Genomic DNA, 14,105 nt, shown 5'->3' on the forward strand with positions numbered 1-14,105 from the left:
CTAGGGATTGACTGGTCAATGAAAATATCAAAGAGGGTTGATTGTTTGCGCAGCAAGCACATACGTGGACGCGGTGTTCCTTCCTTCTGGTCCAAGTAGAGCCTTCCCTATATAAGATCGTCCGTCGTCGCTTCATTTTCTATTCGTTGTCTGGTCGGCTTCTCTCTCGCTCTCTCTGCGAGAAAACCCAATATCGTGGTAGACAACGTTCTTCTTCTATCACACATATCCTACGGAAGCGGAGTGAATTACAGAGCTACTCTATTTGAACACCAGAGAGAAAGAAAGAGCATTCGTTGAGTCAAATTCGGGTTTGATTGTGTAATTCAGGTATTTTGTTCACTTTTTTTAAAAGATCTTTTCTTTCAGTTCGATTATTTGTTTGTTCTTCTGAATTGCATCTGAATCCCATTGATGATCTGAAATTTTTCGTCGCTTTAGAGTTTTAGTTTGATTGTTTTTTAGGCATGTTTGGTTGCCGAGAAAATATGGGAATGTGGTGGAAAAAGGATAGATTGTTATTTTCACTGGCGAAACGACTGTGATCGATTGAATAAGAATAAGAAGGATTTTAGTGTTTTATTCTTTTGTTCTGTAAAAATTGGATCTTTCCCACCCATTAATTTTATATTGATTTTTGTGCTACTCTCTAAAAGATCCTTTTTTTTTGGAGCAGTTTGAAAGGAATTGAAGAAAGAGTCCATTTTATCAAATCCCTGTTTGCCTGCCACTACATAGTGGTCACTTGGTTTCCTGTGGATACGAGTTTGAGATCACAAAGCATGAGCGATCAGTCCCGCAGTGATCGATCCAGACTTCCTGCAAGAAATGTTCGCCAAGGGTGGGTACCAAGAGGAGCCGCCGCTGCCTTAGCTGTGAACCCACCTTCAGCTATCCCACCTTCAACTATCCCACGTTCTACTATCAGTTCTAACCCACCTGGAAATGGTACGCATTCTCATCCTAACAATGCTCCTCCTGATAATAGACACAGGATGAACAATGCTTCCAGGGACCACACAGGACGGTCTTCAAATACTAGGAAGGATAGGGGGAGGATTGAGACTCAGACTGGGAAAGTGAAGGATGAGAATTTGCCTCAACTTGTGCAAGAAATCCTGGAGAAACTCGTGAAGGGTACACTTGAGTGTATGATTTGTTATGATATGGTGCGAAGGTCTGCTCCCATTTGGTCGTGCAAGAGCTGTTATGCAATTTTCCATTTGAATTGCATCAAGAAATGGGCTGGTGCACCCACTTCCGTTGATCTTTTGGCGGAGAAAAATCAGGGTTTCAATTGGCGGTGCCCTGGTTGTCAATCTGTACAGCTCATTTCATCAAAAGAGATTCGGTATGTTTGTTTCTGTGGGAAGAGACCTGACCCACCTTCTGATTTTTATTTGACACCTCATTCTTGTGGAGAACCCTGTGGAAAGCAGCTTGAGAAAGAGGTTGGTGGTGAGCATAGTGGTGATCTTTGCCCTCATGTTTGTGTGTTACAGTGTCATCCAGGTCCCTGCCCTCCTTGTAAAGCATTTGCACCTCCACGCGTTTGTCCATGTGGGAAGAAAGTAATTACAACAAGATGCTCAGACCGGAAGTCTTTGATCACTTGTGGTCAGCGTTGTGATAAGCTTCTTGACTGCCAGCGTCACCGTTGTGAACGTGTTTGCCATCTTGGTCCATGCGATCCTTGTCAGGTCCCGATTAACGCCTCTTGTTTTTGCAAGAAAAAGGTGGAGGTGGTTCTATGTGGAGAAATGGCTGCGAAAGGTGAACTTAAAGCTGAAGATGGTGCTTTTTCCTGTAATTCAACTTGTGGAAAGACGCTGAGTTGTGGAAATCATGATTGTGTAGAAACATGTCATTCTGGCCTTTGTGGAGAGTGTGATTTGATGCCTGGCAGGGTTAAGTTGTGCTGTTGTGGAAAGACTAGCTTGCAGGAGGAACGCCAAAGTTGTTTGGACCCAATTCCTACTTGTTCACAGATATGTGGTAAGGCCCTTCCTTGTGGGATGCATCACTGTGAGGAGGTATGCCATGCTGGGGATTGTCCACCCTGTAGGATTCTTGTCACACAAAACTGTCGATGTGGATCAACATCTAGGAATGTGGAATGCCATATAACAACCAAGGAAAATGAGAAATTTGCATGTGAAAGATCTTGCGGGCAGAAGAAGAGCTGTGGGAGGCACAGGTGTAGTGAGAGGTGCTGCCCTCTCTCAAATTCTTACAATCATCATTCTGGGATTTGGGATCCGCACTTTTGCCAGATGGCATGTGGCAAGAAGCTAAGATGTGGACAGCATTTTTGTGAATCATTATGTCACAGTGGCCATTGCCCACCTTGTCTTGATACTATTTTCACTGATCTGACTTGTGCATGTGGGAAAACTTCAATTCCTCCTCCCCTGCCGTGTGGGACACCTACGCCGTCCTGTCAACTTCCATGCTCGGTTCCTCAGCCTTGTGGCCACCCGTCTTCTCACAGCTGCCACTTTGGAGACTGCCCTCCTTGCTCGGTGCCTGTAGCAAAAGAGTGCATTGGTGGACATGTTGTTTTAAGGAACATTCCTTGTGGTTCAAAGGATATTCGGTGTAACAAGCTCTGTGGAAAGACCAGGAGGTGTGGTCTCCATGCATGTAGCAGGACTTGTCACCTACCACCATGTGACTCTTCCTGTGGACCTGACCCTGTGTCAAAGGCTTCTTGTGGGCAGGCATGCGGTGCTCCTAGGAGAGATTGCAGGCACACATGTACTGCACCTTGTCATCCGTCAGTTTCTTGCCCTGATGTGGGGTGTGAGTTCCCGGTTACTATCTCATGTGGTTGTGGTCGGTTAACGGTAGCGGTTCCTTGTTATGCTGGAGGTAGCAGTAGCAGTTCTAGTGCTGATACCATATACGAAGCCTCCATTGTCCAAAAGCTGCCAGTACCACTTCAACCAGTGGAATTAAATGGGAAGAAGGTACCACTTGGACAGAGGAAGCTTATGTGTGATGATGAATGTGCCAAATTGGAGCGTAAAAAGGTTCTTGCTGATGCCTTTGATATTACACCCGTCAACTTGGATGCCCTTCATTGTGGTGTGAATTCTGTTATGTCAGAGTTACTTGGAGATTTGTATAGGCGTGATCCCAAGTGGGTGCTATCTGTAGAGGAAAGATGCAAGTATTTAGTAATGGGCAAGAGCAGAGGGACTACAAGTGGTCTTAAGGCCCATGTTTTCTGTCCGATGCTGAAGGATAAGAGAGATGCCGTGAGACTTATAGCTGAGAGGTGGAAGGTTGCAATTTATTCTGCTGGCCGGGAGCCTAAGAGTTTCATTGTGGTTCATGCTACACCTAAATCTAAGGCTCCACCACGAGTTATCGGAGTTAAGGGTACCACTGCTCTGAATGCATTCCATCTACCAGTTTTTGATCCTTTGGTTGACATGGATCCTAGGTTTGTTGTTTCTTTTATAGATCTGCCAAGAGAAGCAGATATTAATGCGTTAGTCCTGAGGTTTGGTGGGGAGTGTGAGCTAGTTTGGCTGAATGACAAGAATGCCTTGGCTGTCTTTCATGATCCTGCCCGAGCCGCGACTGCAATGAGGAGACTGGATCATGCATCTGTCTACTATGGGGCTTCAGCAATTTCTCATAGTGTTGGAGCACTTGGGGGATCATCCATTAGTAATGTCTGGGGAGGAGCAGGGTCAACTGAGGAGAGAGGTGCCCTTACTGCATTGAAGGGCAACTCATGGAAGAAGGCTGTACTTCAGGATCCTGGTAGCAGAGAAGATTCGTCGGTTGATGAAGAATGGTCGAGTGGTTCTGCAGTGCAGGGTTCTGCTTGGAAGGTGAATGAAGCTCCCATTGCTGCCTCAATCAACCGGTGGAGTGCGATTGACTCTGAAACATCTTTGAAACCAGCTGCTCCATCTGTTAGAATTGAGGATCATGCAGAACGTGTGGGAAATCAATCCAAGTCAAGTTTTGAATCAATTGCAACTAGTTCGAGTTCAGCCGGGCAACCCAAGGCAGCAGCAGATGTCAGTGACAATGATCTCACTGAAGTAGTGGATGACTGGGAGAAGGCTTATGAATGAGCCATTTGCAACACAAGTTGCAGTTTTGGGGATACTGGAGCTTGGGGAGAGGCTGTTGTAGGACCAGTTTTGTTTTCTAATGGTTGGTTTCTTCTTTCTATGCCCCAGAAGGTATTTGGTGATGAGGATTTGTTTATTAATTTCCGGAAATCTCATCAAAATCCACAGGGAGTCTGTAGCTCTACTGCATTTATACATTTACGCGGTAATGGTTGGCAACTTTTTGTACCTGCCATATTAATGATATGTTTAAAGGATTTCAAGTAGATATTTGAGCAGAGATGTGCAGTACTTGTTTTTGTCGATGTTGAACTTGAAAGGTGAATTGCACTATTGAAAAACTTGGGGAAATACATCCTCCTATTCTTTCATGATGCTAGTTTTTTGCCATTGAGAAAAATATCTGGGGCATGGGTATGTTGTTATTGCCCATTGTCTTGTATATAAGATTGCAGAAGAAGAAACTTTCTTGTTTCACATGGAGATTTACAGACTGTTTTCATGCATTTGCTGGTGGAAGCAGTGTCCTCATCCCTTGCAGTTGCACAATGAGTTCAGCACAGTCCCTACTCGAAGATGAACAACAGTTAGCGAATGCAGGACAAAAAGAGCAGAGGAAGTGGGAATGTACTTGAGTTGTCATTTTTTATCACCAGAGTGAACCTGCAGTGTTCTGCTCCATTGACATCGGGGTTTTAGCATTCGTCGAGCAACATAGACTGCAGATGCAGCAAGCATCGATGGAGAGTACTTAATGGTGGCATAGTGTGCCATAGAAAGTTCACTTAAATAAAAGATGAAGCTTGCAACAAGAAATAGCATAATTTTATAGTATCCTTGCGACAAATTTGATGGACTACTTTGTTTACAGTAGAAGGAGACCTGAACTCGAGATCTCTATAAGATATCATATACATGAGCAGTGGTGGACCCAGGAATTTGATTGGGCACAAAAGTATTACGGGGTCCGGGGGCAACGCCCCCGGAATTTTTTTTTGGTTCTATATGTAATCGATTTATGATTATTGATTGCAAATACAAAAACACATTAATAATAGTTCAAAGCAATAAGAAGATACATTGTAATTATGATAATAGCATTCAATATGTCTCCATCTTTTATTTGCAAAGCCAATGATAATTCATATGTAATGTCCAACATAGTCAACATTAGTTGCAAATTGAAAACAAAATCAAATGATTACAAGTATCTCAAAAGGCCATGTGCTTGAGTTTTTTTTGTTGAATATGTAGTGTGAACAATTTCTAGGATTTATGAGGTTGGGTTGGGTCTAAACTAGTTAGTGAGTAGGGTAAAAATTGATCGATTGGGGGCATCAATTTTTTTAATTGGGGGCTTTACACTTTATTTGACATATAATTAACTAATTATAGAATATTTAGTATTAAAAAAAAAAATTCACTGGGGGCACGTGCCCCCAGTGCCTCCCACGTCGGTCCGCCTCTGTACATGAGTGTCATTTGAACTACTTGTGGTTCTCGTCTGGTGGACTACTTTGTATACAAATTGGTGGGTGCAAAATTTGTTCGACAATGAAACTTGCCTAGGAACAATTTTCATTATTTATTTCATTGTTTTAACATCTTTTAATACTTTATAATTTTATCATTAAAAAGAAAACAAACCCCTGTTAACACGTGGACCAATCTCACCTCTTCCAACCTTTAAAAGGAAAGACATTTTTTTTTTGAAATACTATAGAGAATTATGTTTGCGGTTTGAGTCAAACCTTGTTATTAATTAATTAATAGGTATGTTTCATTAATTGTCAATTTTGACTCTTCTAACAAAGCGTTAATGATTATTTATTAGGGTACCTTATAAAAACAATTTTCTTATCTATTTATGTATCTCATCTTTATAATATGGAAACAAATTCATGTTTAGGTGAAGTTCCGTGAATCCACGTCATCAATGTATCCCTCCGAAATGTTGCCACATAAAAAATATATAAAATTATAACAACTAGTTGTTATAAATTTATTGTTCTATATTATGTATTTTGTATATTAATGATAACAATTTATTTTTTCTACACATCGAGTTTACATTGGCATTGTGAATATTTTATTTGATCATCGAGTTTACACCTATTTCGTAGTAACGCTACAATATAAGTAATAATTATAATTACATATATAATTAATTAATATACGCAACTCTCCATCATCCACGTTGTTAACAATCAGCCAAAATTAATTAATGCAAAAAAAAAAGAAAGAAGAAGAAGCAGAATCAACAAGAGAACATGAAATGTATGAATTCTAAGATTTCTGTCTCTCTTTCTTTTGACGTATAGATTGGATAGACTCAATTCCTGGTGCATTTAATCTTCTCTTGCTGGTCCATTTAATCTTCTGTGTCTTTTTCTTTTCTCTGCCATTCTTTATTGTCTCTCAGTTTATTCCTCTCTCTGTTCATCTGTTCATGGACCCTGAAGTACCTTCAAGTCCCTCGCTTGATGGGTTTAAGGTAACTTTCCTTCCTATTTTTAGGTTTTCTTGCACATTGATCATTTCTTATAATTTTTTCTTTATGGGTTTGTTTGTATGTTTACATTTTGCCATTGTTTTTTTTCACCAAATTATCTGAGCGAGACTTGAAATCTCACTTGCCAGTTAAAGCACTTTTCAATTGTGGATGCAGCATTATTTATTAAATTGTTTCTTCTTCAAATCACATGCACTGATATTGAAGATAGCTCATGATTACTTGAAAACTGAGTGATTGAGGGTCTGAACTTGCCGTGGAATAGATGGATTGATATATTTTGTTCTGAAGGGTTGTCTGTTTGATTTGTTTCGCTAACCAGATGTCACTTTGTGTGTTCTTCTGCTGCAAAAACTGTTGTTTTTTCTTCTTATTCTTGATCCAAGGTTAACTGTGACACTGGTAGATGACATTGATTCTTATTTTGCTGACGATTCGGTGAGACCGGTTGGAAGAAGGCATCAAGATTCAGTTTTTTTGACCTTGCTTCTTTTTTTTCTTTCTTTATCACTAAAGTTTATTAATTTGTCCGTCCACTGCAAAAACTGTAGCGCAATATATCTACTGTTAGTCTGTTACTATGTGATCTGAGTTTCTTGAAGTGATTTTATTTTCATACAAATGCAGAAGCATACACTCCTTTTGTCTTTCCAAAGCCTTGGAGTAGTTTTTGGGCGCTTGAGCACCGCTCCCTTATATGTCTATGGCACGATCCCAGTAGAAGAATTCACATCGTCCGATTCTGCATATCAATACTTCTCTTTTATTTTCTGGACTCTGACTATCATTACCTTGCTTAAGTATGCCATCATTGTACTGAGGGCCGATGATGATCGAGAAGGTAATGGTTACAAATAACCATGAATTTTTAAGGGTATCTTTTGATAGGATTGGAACATGAATTGTAGTCTTGTTTTATCCGTGCAGGTGGTCCATTTGCTCTGTACTCATTATTGTGCAGACATGCTAAAGTTGGTCTGCTTCCTAATGATAGAACTGGTAATGAGGTTATGCATTATGAGGCTGGAAGCCCTTTCAGGATCAAGAAGGAATCCAGGGCTAGAAGGGCAATCAAAAACAATAAAAGTTGTCATTATGTGATGCTGTTATTGGCACTGTTTGGTGCTTGTGTGATGATTGGTGATGCAGTGCTTACCCCAGCTATTTCTGGTATGGCAATCCCATCATCTTCCAAGTATCTCTGTTGATATGATAACTGTTTTCGTTTGTCTTTTCCTTGCATCATGGTTCCATTTAGCTCAAGTTATTTTTGTTCATTTTTCTTTCTCCTTGCTAGTGTTATCTGCTTCATCGGGTCTTCAGCAATCATTATCAGATATGGCAGATAAATGTAAGATACTGAGATCTAGCACTGATGAACAATAAAAAAACAAAGTCGAAGGATTTTCTTCGTTGCGCTGAACCCATTTTATCAAAATCGCATTCGCATTAATTAATAAGGTGTTTGTATCTTATGGCTCTTTCCAGTTTCCTCTTCACCAAAGGCGCAGGACCACATCGCAGAAGACCTGAATAAGTGTAAGCACTCTATTTCCAGTGTAAATTTATTTGATTTTAATGATACAAATGTTCTTGCTTTGCTGTTTCTTCATCACCTTTTGATGATTTGATATGGTTGTAAAATACTCTCAAACAAATGCATGTTGAACCATTCACACATTTCCCTTAAAGCGTTCACTGACCCCTAAAATTGCTGTTCGTGTTTTTTTTTCCTCGAGTCAGATGTCGCAGTTCCGTTTGCCTGTGCCATATTGGTGTGCCTTTTCACACTCCAGCAGTATGGGACCCATAAAATAGGCTTTGTGTTTGCTCCAATTATCATCATATGGCTCTTATTCATTGGTGGAGTAGGCATACATAATATAGTGCAATGTGAACCCAAAATCATGTCTGCAATCTCCCCGGTATATATGTATAGATTCATCAGAAATATTGACAAAAGAAGTTGGAGGTCATTGGGGAGCATCCTTCTGTGCATTGCAGGTGAGTGCAGGTTGAAGTGCTGACGTGTTGAACTGATACATGTTCTCCTGTTCCTATCACTTACTCCCTTGATAATATGCTTTGTTTTAGTCAGAAATACGTTGTCTGACCACTCCATACTCCGCTCTACTTCTACAGGATCAGAGGCTATGTTTGCGGATTTAGGTCATTTCTCAAAAAAGTCAATCCAGGTATCGGAATCAATAGTTTATTCTGTGGCTTTCATATGAAATCTGCTTTGTACAAATAGGAAGAGCTTTGTCCATTGTTTCTCTGCTGCAGATTGTGTTGGTGTCCTTGATTTATCCAGTTCTAATTCTGTGCTATGCGGGTCAATCTGCATTTATTTCCAAGAACTATGAAAATTTTGAAGATTTCAATCATCTCAGCCGATCTATACCTGGTAAGTCATTCAGTTGCTTTCAAATTTTGTCGACGGCTACTTTTTTCTAAGAATTTCATTATTCTAACTCAAGATGAAATGCATGGGAAGCGCAGAACTTGCACGTCATGTCTTTGTAGTGCTATCTCTGCTTGCTTCAGTTGTAGGAAGCCAAGCAAGTTTAACGGGAAGTTTCTCCATCATAAAGCAGTGTCTGGCACTTGGTTGTTTTCCCCGAGTAAAAGTTGTACATACATCAGATAAACTTAATGGCCAAGTTTATATTCCAGATATCAACTGGTTATTAATGGTTCTTAGTCTCGCTGTTACAATTGGTTTCCATGATGCTGTCCGGATAGGTAATGCAGCAGGTATGCTTTCATATCCTGTACTTAATAAAACGATGCCAGTATCTGCATCATTTGAAGATATTTCTAAAACATGCTGCTTAAATGGCCAACAGGTTTGGCAATTGTTTCTGGAATGCTCGTAACATCTTGTTTGATGTCGCTCGTGATTGCTTTATACTGGGAGAAGAGTTGGTTGGCCTCAGCGTCCTTCTTACTCTTCTTTGGCTTGGTGGAAGCCATTTATCTATCAGCATGCATGTTAAATTTTCACAAAGGCGCCTGGTCTTTGGTCGTGTTTATTGCATTGTCCTTGACAATCATGCTTGCATGGCATTACGGAACTATGAAGAAGTACGAGCTTGATTTGCAAAACAAGGTATCTACAGAATGGCTGACAGACTATAGTCCGGGCCTTGGGGTTGCCAGAGTACCCGGAATCGGTTTCGTCTTTACTGATATAGTGACAGGAATCCCAGCTTTCTTCTCACATTTCATTACAAATCTTCCTGCATTTCATAAAGTGCTGATCTTTGTCTCCTTCAAGTCTTTACCTGTCCCTCACCTGCCCCCCAGTCGACGTTATCTTATAGGCCGGGTTGGTGCCAAGACGTATAAAATCTTTCGATGCATTGTGAGATACGGGTACTGTGATCATATTCAGGACACAAATGATTTCGAGGAGCAGATTATTCGTTCGATTGCAGAATTCATTTCCCAGGAAGAGAACGATTTCGAATCTCTTGTCTCCCCTGAAGGAAGAATGCTTGTGGTTGGAAATCCATCGCCGGAGGGAGATGCCATAATTCCTGTACAGGATACTTGCTCAGCTGTGGGAACTACAAGCTCTGCTAACAATGAAACTCAGATAACTGAGATAAGTCCAGCGGGAGATTCATCGGATACTGGTTTTCCTTCGGTCAGAAGAAAGAAGAAGGTACGATTTACATTGCCAGCAAATCGTCCTAAAATGAACGTCTTCATCAGGGAGGAGCTACAAGAACTAATTGATGCCAGGGAGAGTGGTACTGCATACTTCCTAGGCCGGTCTCATTTAACCGTTCGTCAAGGCTCGAGCTTCTTGAAGCAGTTTCTAACCAAGACCTACGTTTTCTGCAATAACAATTGCCGAGCGCATCCAGTTGCATTGAACATCCCTCATGCTGCTCTTGTGGAGGTTGGTATGGTCTATACAATATAAACAATCAACAATACACATTTTATACATGGAATGAATGTTGTCAGAATTTAGTCCTACATGATGAGTTTTTGAGGTCTGTAAAAATGTCGGATTGTCGGTAAAAACGACACTGTTTTAAGGTTTGTCTAAGTGTTGGTGTGGTCTATACATTCGTTCAAAATGTATGTTGCTGCATTAGCTTTGTGAGGATGAGCTTTCGAGGTTCTATATGATTGTTTTCACAGCAGGGAAAAATGTGGAAAGCTCTCACAGAAACCCTTGATCACGGAGAGGAGTTAGATTCATATCACAAATGGGCCTAGTCCATGATGATTTAGATTAATTTTGGGCTAATCGACGTAGTTGGGCTCAGATAACTCAGTTTGCAAATTGAATGGCCCAACAAACAAAAGGCTTGGTATACAGTAATTTCACCCTTGTTGGCTGTTGCATAAAATTTGGGCCCCTTTGATAAAACTTATATTTAGGAAAAATAAACTAATTTGTAAGCTATCAAAATAAGTTAATTCATGGAGGAGAAAACTTAGAAAACTTTGGGGGAGGAGCCTCTCCCCGCCCCCTCCCCTCCCCTCCTTCTCCTCTTTCCCCCTTTTTCCTCTGCTCCTCCTTCTCCTTCCACTTTCCTTTCTCTTTTTTTTTCCTTGCCTTCATCTCCTCTTCTCTGCTTCTCTCCCCTTTCTTCACCCAGATTTGTTTTATTTTGTTATGTTTTTGTGTTTGAATAAGGATTTCGCAGGTTTTTCTTCTCTGGATTTCGATCTCCTCCATCTGTCACAGATCTTCGATCATCGACGTTTCCGGTGCTCCAATGACATAAATTTGGATTTTTAGTGATGAGATTTTCATATCTAAGGAAGTTTGGCATCTCTTATAAATCCAAGTTGTAATTTGTGCTTTTTTTTTTACCCGGCTTAGCCCGGTAGAGTCGACTCGTTGGACAGTGGTTCGACGGTGTGGTGTAATCCGGTGTCGTACATCAATGTCTAGCGATATCTGGTTTAGTGGTTGTGTTTTATTACTATGTTCTTGTTTTTTTAGTTTTTAGGTTGTATTCCACCTTTATGGTGACCCCAGTACCTACGGGCCGTAGTCACTCGATTTATTGGGTAACCTAATACAATGAGATCTATAACCTTCTTTTCAAAAAAAAAAAAAGTTAGTTCACAAGCGTAAAATTAAATATATGGTGTTCGGTTATACTCCTTTTTCAAAATAAACTCGGTGGAGTTTTTTTTTTTTTTTCCTTTGGTAATCGAGAACGACATCATACAAGCTTATCCTTTGAACATCTGATATGCACTTGTCCTTTGAACATTTGATATGCAAGTTTGTTCCTAATAAAAATCAACCTCAAGACCTCCCGATGCACTTGTCCTTTGAACATTTGATATGCAAGTTTGTTCTTAATAAAAATCAACCTCAAGACCTCCCGAATTCATACGATTTGACCCTAAAGAGACTCACCAACTAAGCTATCACCCAAGTGATGAGAGCCTATACTTTTTGACCGTACTTTAAACTCAAATATGTCTCTCTAGTAAAAGCAAAAGAAAGATTTGTTGGCCAGTACGAATCTTGACAGTGTTAATGATGTTCATTACACTTTGTTTTTGGAAATGACGTCCCATCATTCTACTCTTAATAGTTTCAACTTATATTCTTGTTACTATGATGTGTAAAAAACCTGTAAATATAGTACTCAACAGTCAACAATGAAACTCTATATACAGCCGAGTCACTAATTAAAGTAGTAAAGATGATGTGTATCACCCTATGACCAAGTTTCGAATCCCCTCCCCATTTAAAAAAAAAAGAAGAGACAAACAAACAGTGAAACTCTATATACACTTATCACATGAAAATGAAAGCACAGACTCAAGGTACCAATTTCTAAACAGTAACGAATTTGGAAGTTTTGGTAGGAAAAAGTGAGAGAATGAGCAGTATTAGTAAACACAGAGAAAGATAATAAAGATGCAGAGACTCCTCTGACTCATACATGGAAACCATTGAAGTGTAACTTTCATCAATGGAAAAAGACAGTCCCTTCAAACAAATGTGCATGGATGGGTCATTTAGACAAAATAGGAGCCTCTGTTTGTGGTTTTTTTTACCACTAATAGTCAATACATATATAAATAGGTGGTTGTTAGTGTTTGTAAAACAAATATACAGATAGGTTTTTGAGTAGTGTTGGAGAAATGGAGGATAATGAGAGTAGGAACACTGATGTGGAGAAAGAAGAAGAAGAAGAAGCAGAAGCAGAAGCAGAGGAGGTTCTCAAGAAGAGAATCTCTAACCATCCTTTGTATGGACTTCTGGTTGATACTCACTTGGAATGTATGAAGGTATGTCTCTCTCTCTCTCTCTCATTTCTCTTATAGCATTGACAATCTTGAATATACATATACACATTAATGCTGTAATATCTCTCACCATGCACTGGTGAACTGGTGCATAGTACACTTGTCCACCCCCAGATCCCATAAGATTAGTCACAGCATCAATGTGTATTATTTTGCATAACGAATGTAACGATATATATTTTTTGTTCAAAATAAAAATCAAAATCCATCGCAATCGAAACATCAAAACAATGCTTTGAATGCAAATGAAGACCTTCCTGGCTTGAAAGCTCATGACCTGATTTTTCCTATTCAGGTATGCAGTATTGTTGACGTGGACCAAAACCAGGAAATGAATCTGAAGCTACCAAGTAGAAAGCACAGCCCATCAAACTTTCTTTGCCAATCAGAGCTGGATTCCTTCATGGTAAGTTGTTCCATTTTCTTTCATCAAGAAGAAATTCATTTCTATTAAAAAAAAAGGGAGTATAAATTCATTTGATTAAACTGAACAGTGGAGTCCAACTAATGCCAGTTTGATTCATAGTTCTACACATACTTTTGTCTTTTAATCAGTGTAATAATAAAGGAATACTGTCAAATGCCTGTTCTTCACACAAACCAAAGAGCTAAGTTGGTAAATCTCTCATTCATAAAGACACACCAAAGAAGCTAATAAGATACACAAATGACAACATATTCATATACAAATAAGCAAATAAAACTGGTATTCGTGTATGACCAATTGTACCTGTGCACAGGAGGCATACTGTTCTGCACTAAGAGAGCTGAAAGAGGCATTGGAACAGCCACAGCAAGAGACAATAGCTTTCATCAATGCCATGCAATCACAACTCAGGGAGCTAACCTTATCAGATACTGCTGCACCTGATCATCATGGACCTTCCACCTCATCTCCAGTAGATCAAGTGAACTCCAGTAATGATCTAAATTGAGTAGATCTAATACAAAAGACACTTATATATCTTTCAAGAAAATAAGAAATGCAGTGTTTTCCTCTTCAGCCACTTATTCATTTTAGGAGTTGATATCAAACTCTTTCAATATGATACAGGACTGCACTTTTGAATCCGAAACTTGAGTAGCAGAAGAAATAAGTAGGTAAAATGCATGGTTCATGACCGAGTGACAACCCATTAAAACAGGTAGCAATTTTAGAAGATGTGGAATCTGTGTTCAATCACTATGATGTTTTACGA

The 14,105-nt window shown here is 39.7% G+C and overlaps 2 protein-coding genes across 2 annotated transcripts; both read left to right on the forward strand.

The window, feature by feature from the left end:
- Nucleotides 1-103: 103 nt before the first annotated feature.
- Nucleotides 104-10,726, forward strand: LOC119980685. The gene is made up of 15 exons (XM_038823481.1): nucleotides 104-330; nucleotides 677-4,091; nucleotides 4,203-4,319; nucleotides 4,362-4,414; nucleotides 4,543-4,721; nucleotides 6,410-6,588; nucleotides 7,234-7,447; nucleotides 7,534-7,776; nucleotides 7,904-7,957; nucleotides 8,095-8,145; nucleotides 8,350-8,610; nucleotides 8,749-8,801; nucleotides 8,893-9,013; nucleotides 9,109-9,363; nucleotides 9,456-10,726. Exons 2-15 carry the CDS (start codon nucleotides 783-785, stop codon nucleotides 10,538-10,540), a joined length of 6,174 nt encoding a protein of 2,057 aa, XP_038679409.1. The 5' UTR covers nucleotides 104-330; nucleotides 677-782; the 3' UTR covers nucleotides 10,541-10,726.
- Nucleotides 10,727-12,741: 2,015 nt separating this feature from the next.
- Nucleotides 12,742-14,099, forward strand: LOC119980686 (homeobox protein knotted-1-like 8). The gene is made up of 3 exons (XM_038823483.1): nucleotides 12,742-12,888; nucleotides 13,088-13,312; nucleotides 13,647-14,099. The coding sequence occupies exons 1-3, from the start codon at nucleotides 12,742-12,744 to the stop codon at nucleotides 13,839-13,841; spliced, it is 567 nt and encodes a 188-aa protein (XP_038679411.1). The 3' UTR covers nucleotides 13,842-14,099.
- The last annotated feature ends 6 nt before the right edge of the window (nucleotides 14,100-14,105 follow it).

This window comes from Tripterygium wilfordii, chromosome 16 (assembly GCF_013401445.1).
Source record: "Tripterygium wilfordii isolate XIE 37 chromosome 16, ASM1340144v1, whole genome shotgun sequence".
Lineage (NCBI taxonomy): Eukaryota > Viridiplantae > Streptophyta > Magnoliopsida > Celastrales > Celastraceae > Tripterygium > Tripterygium wilfordii.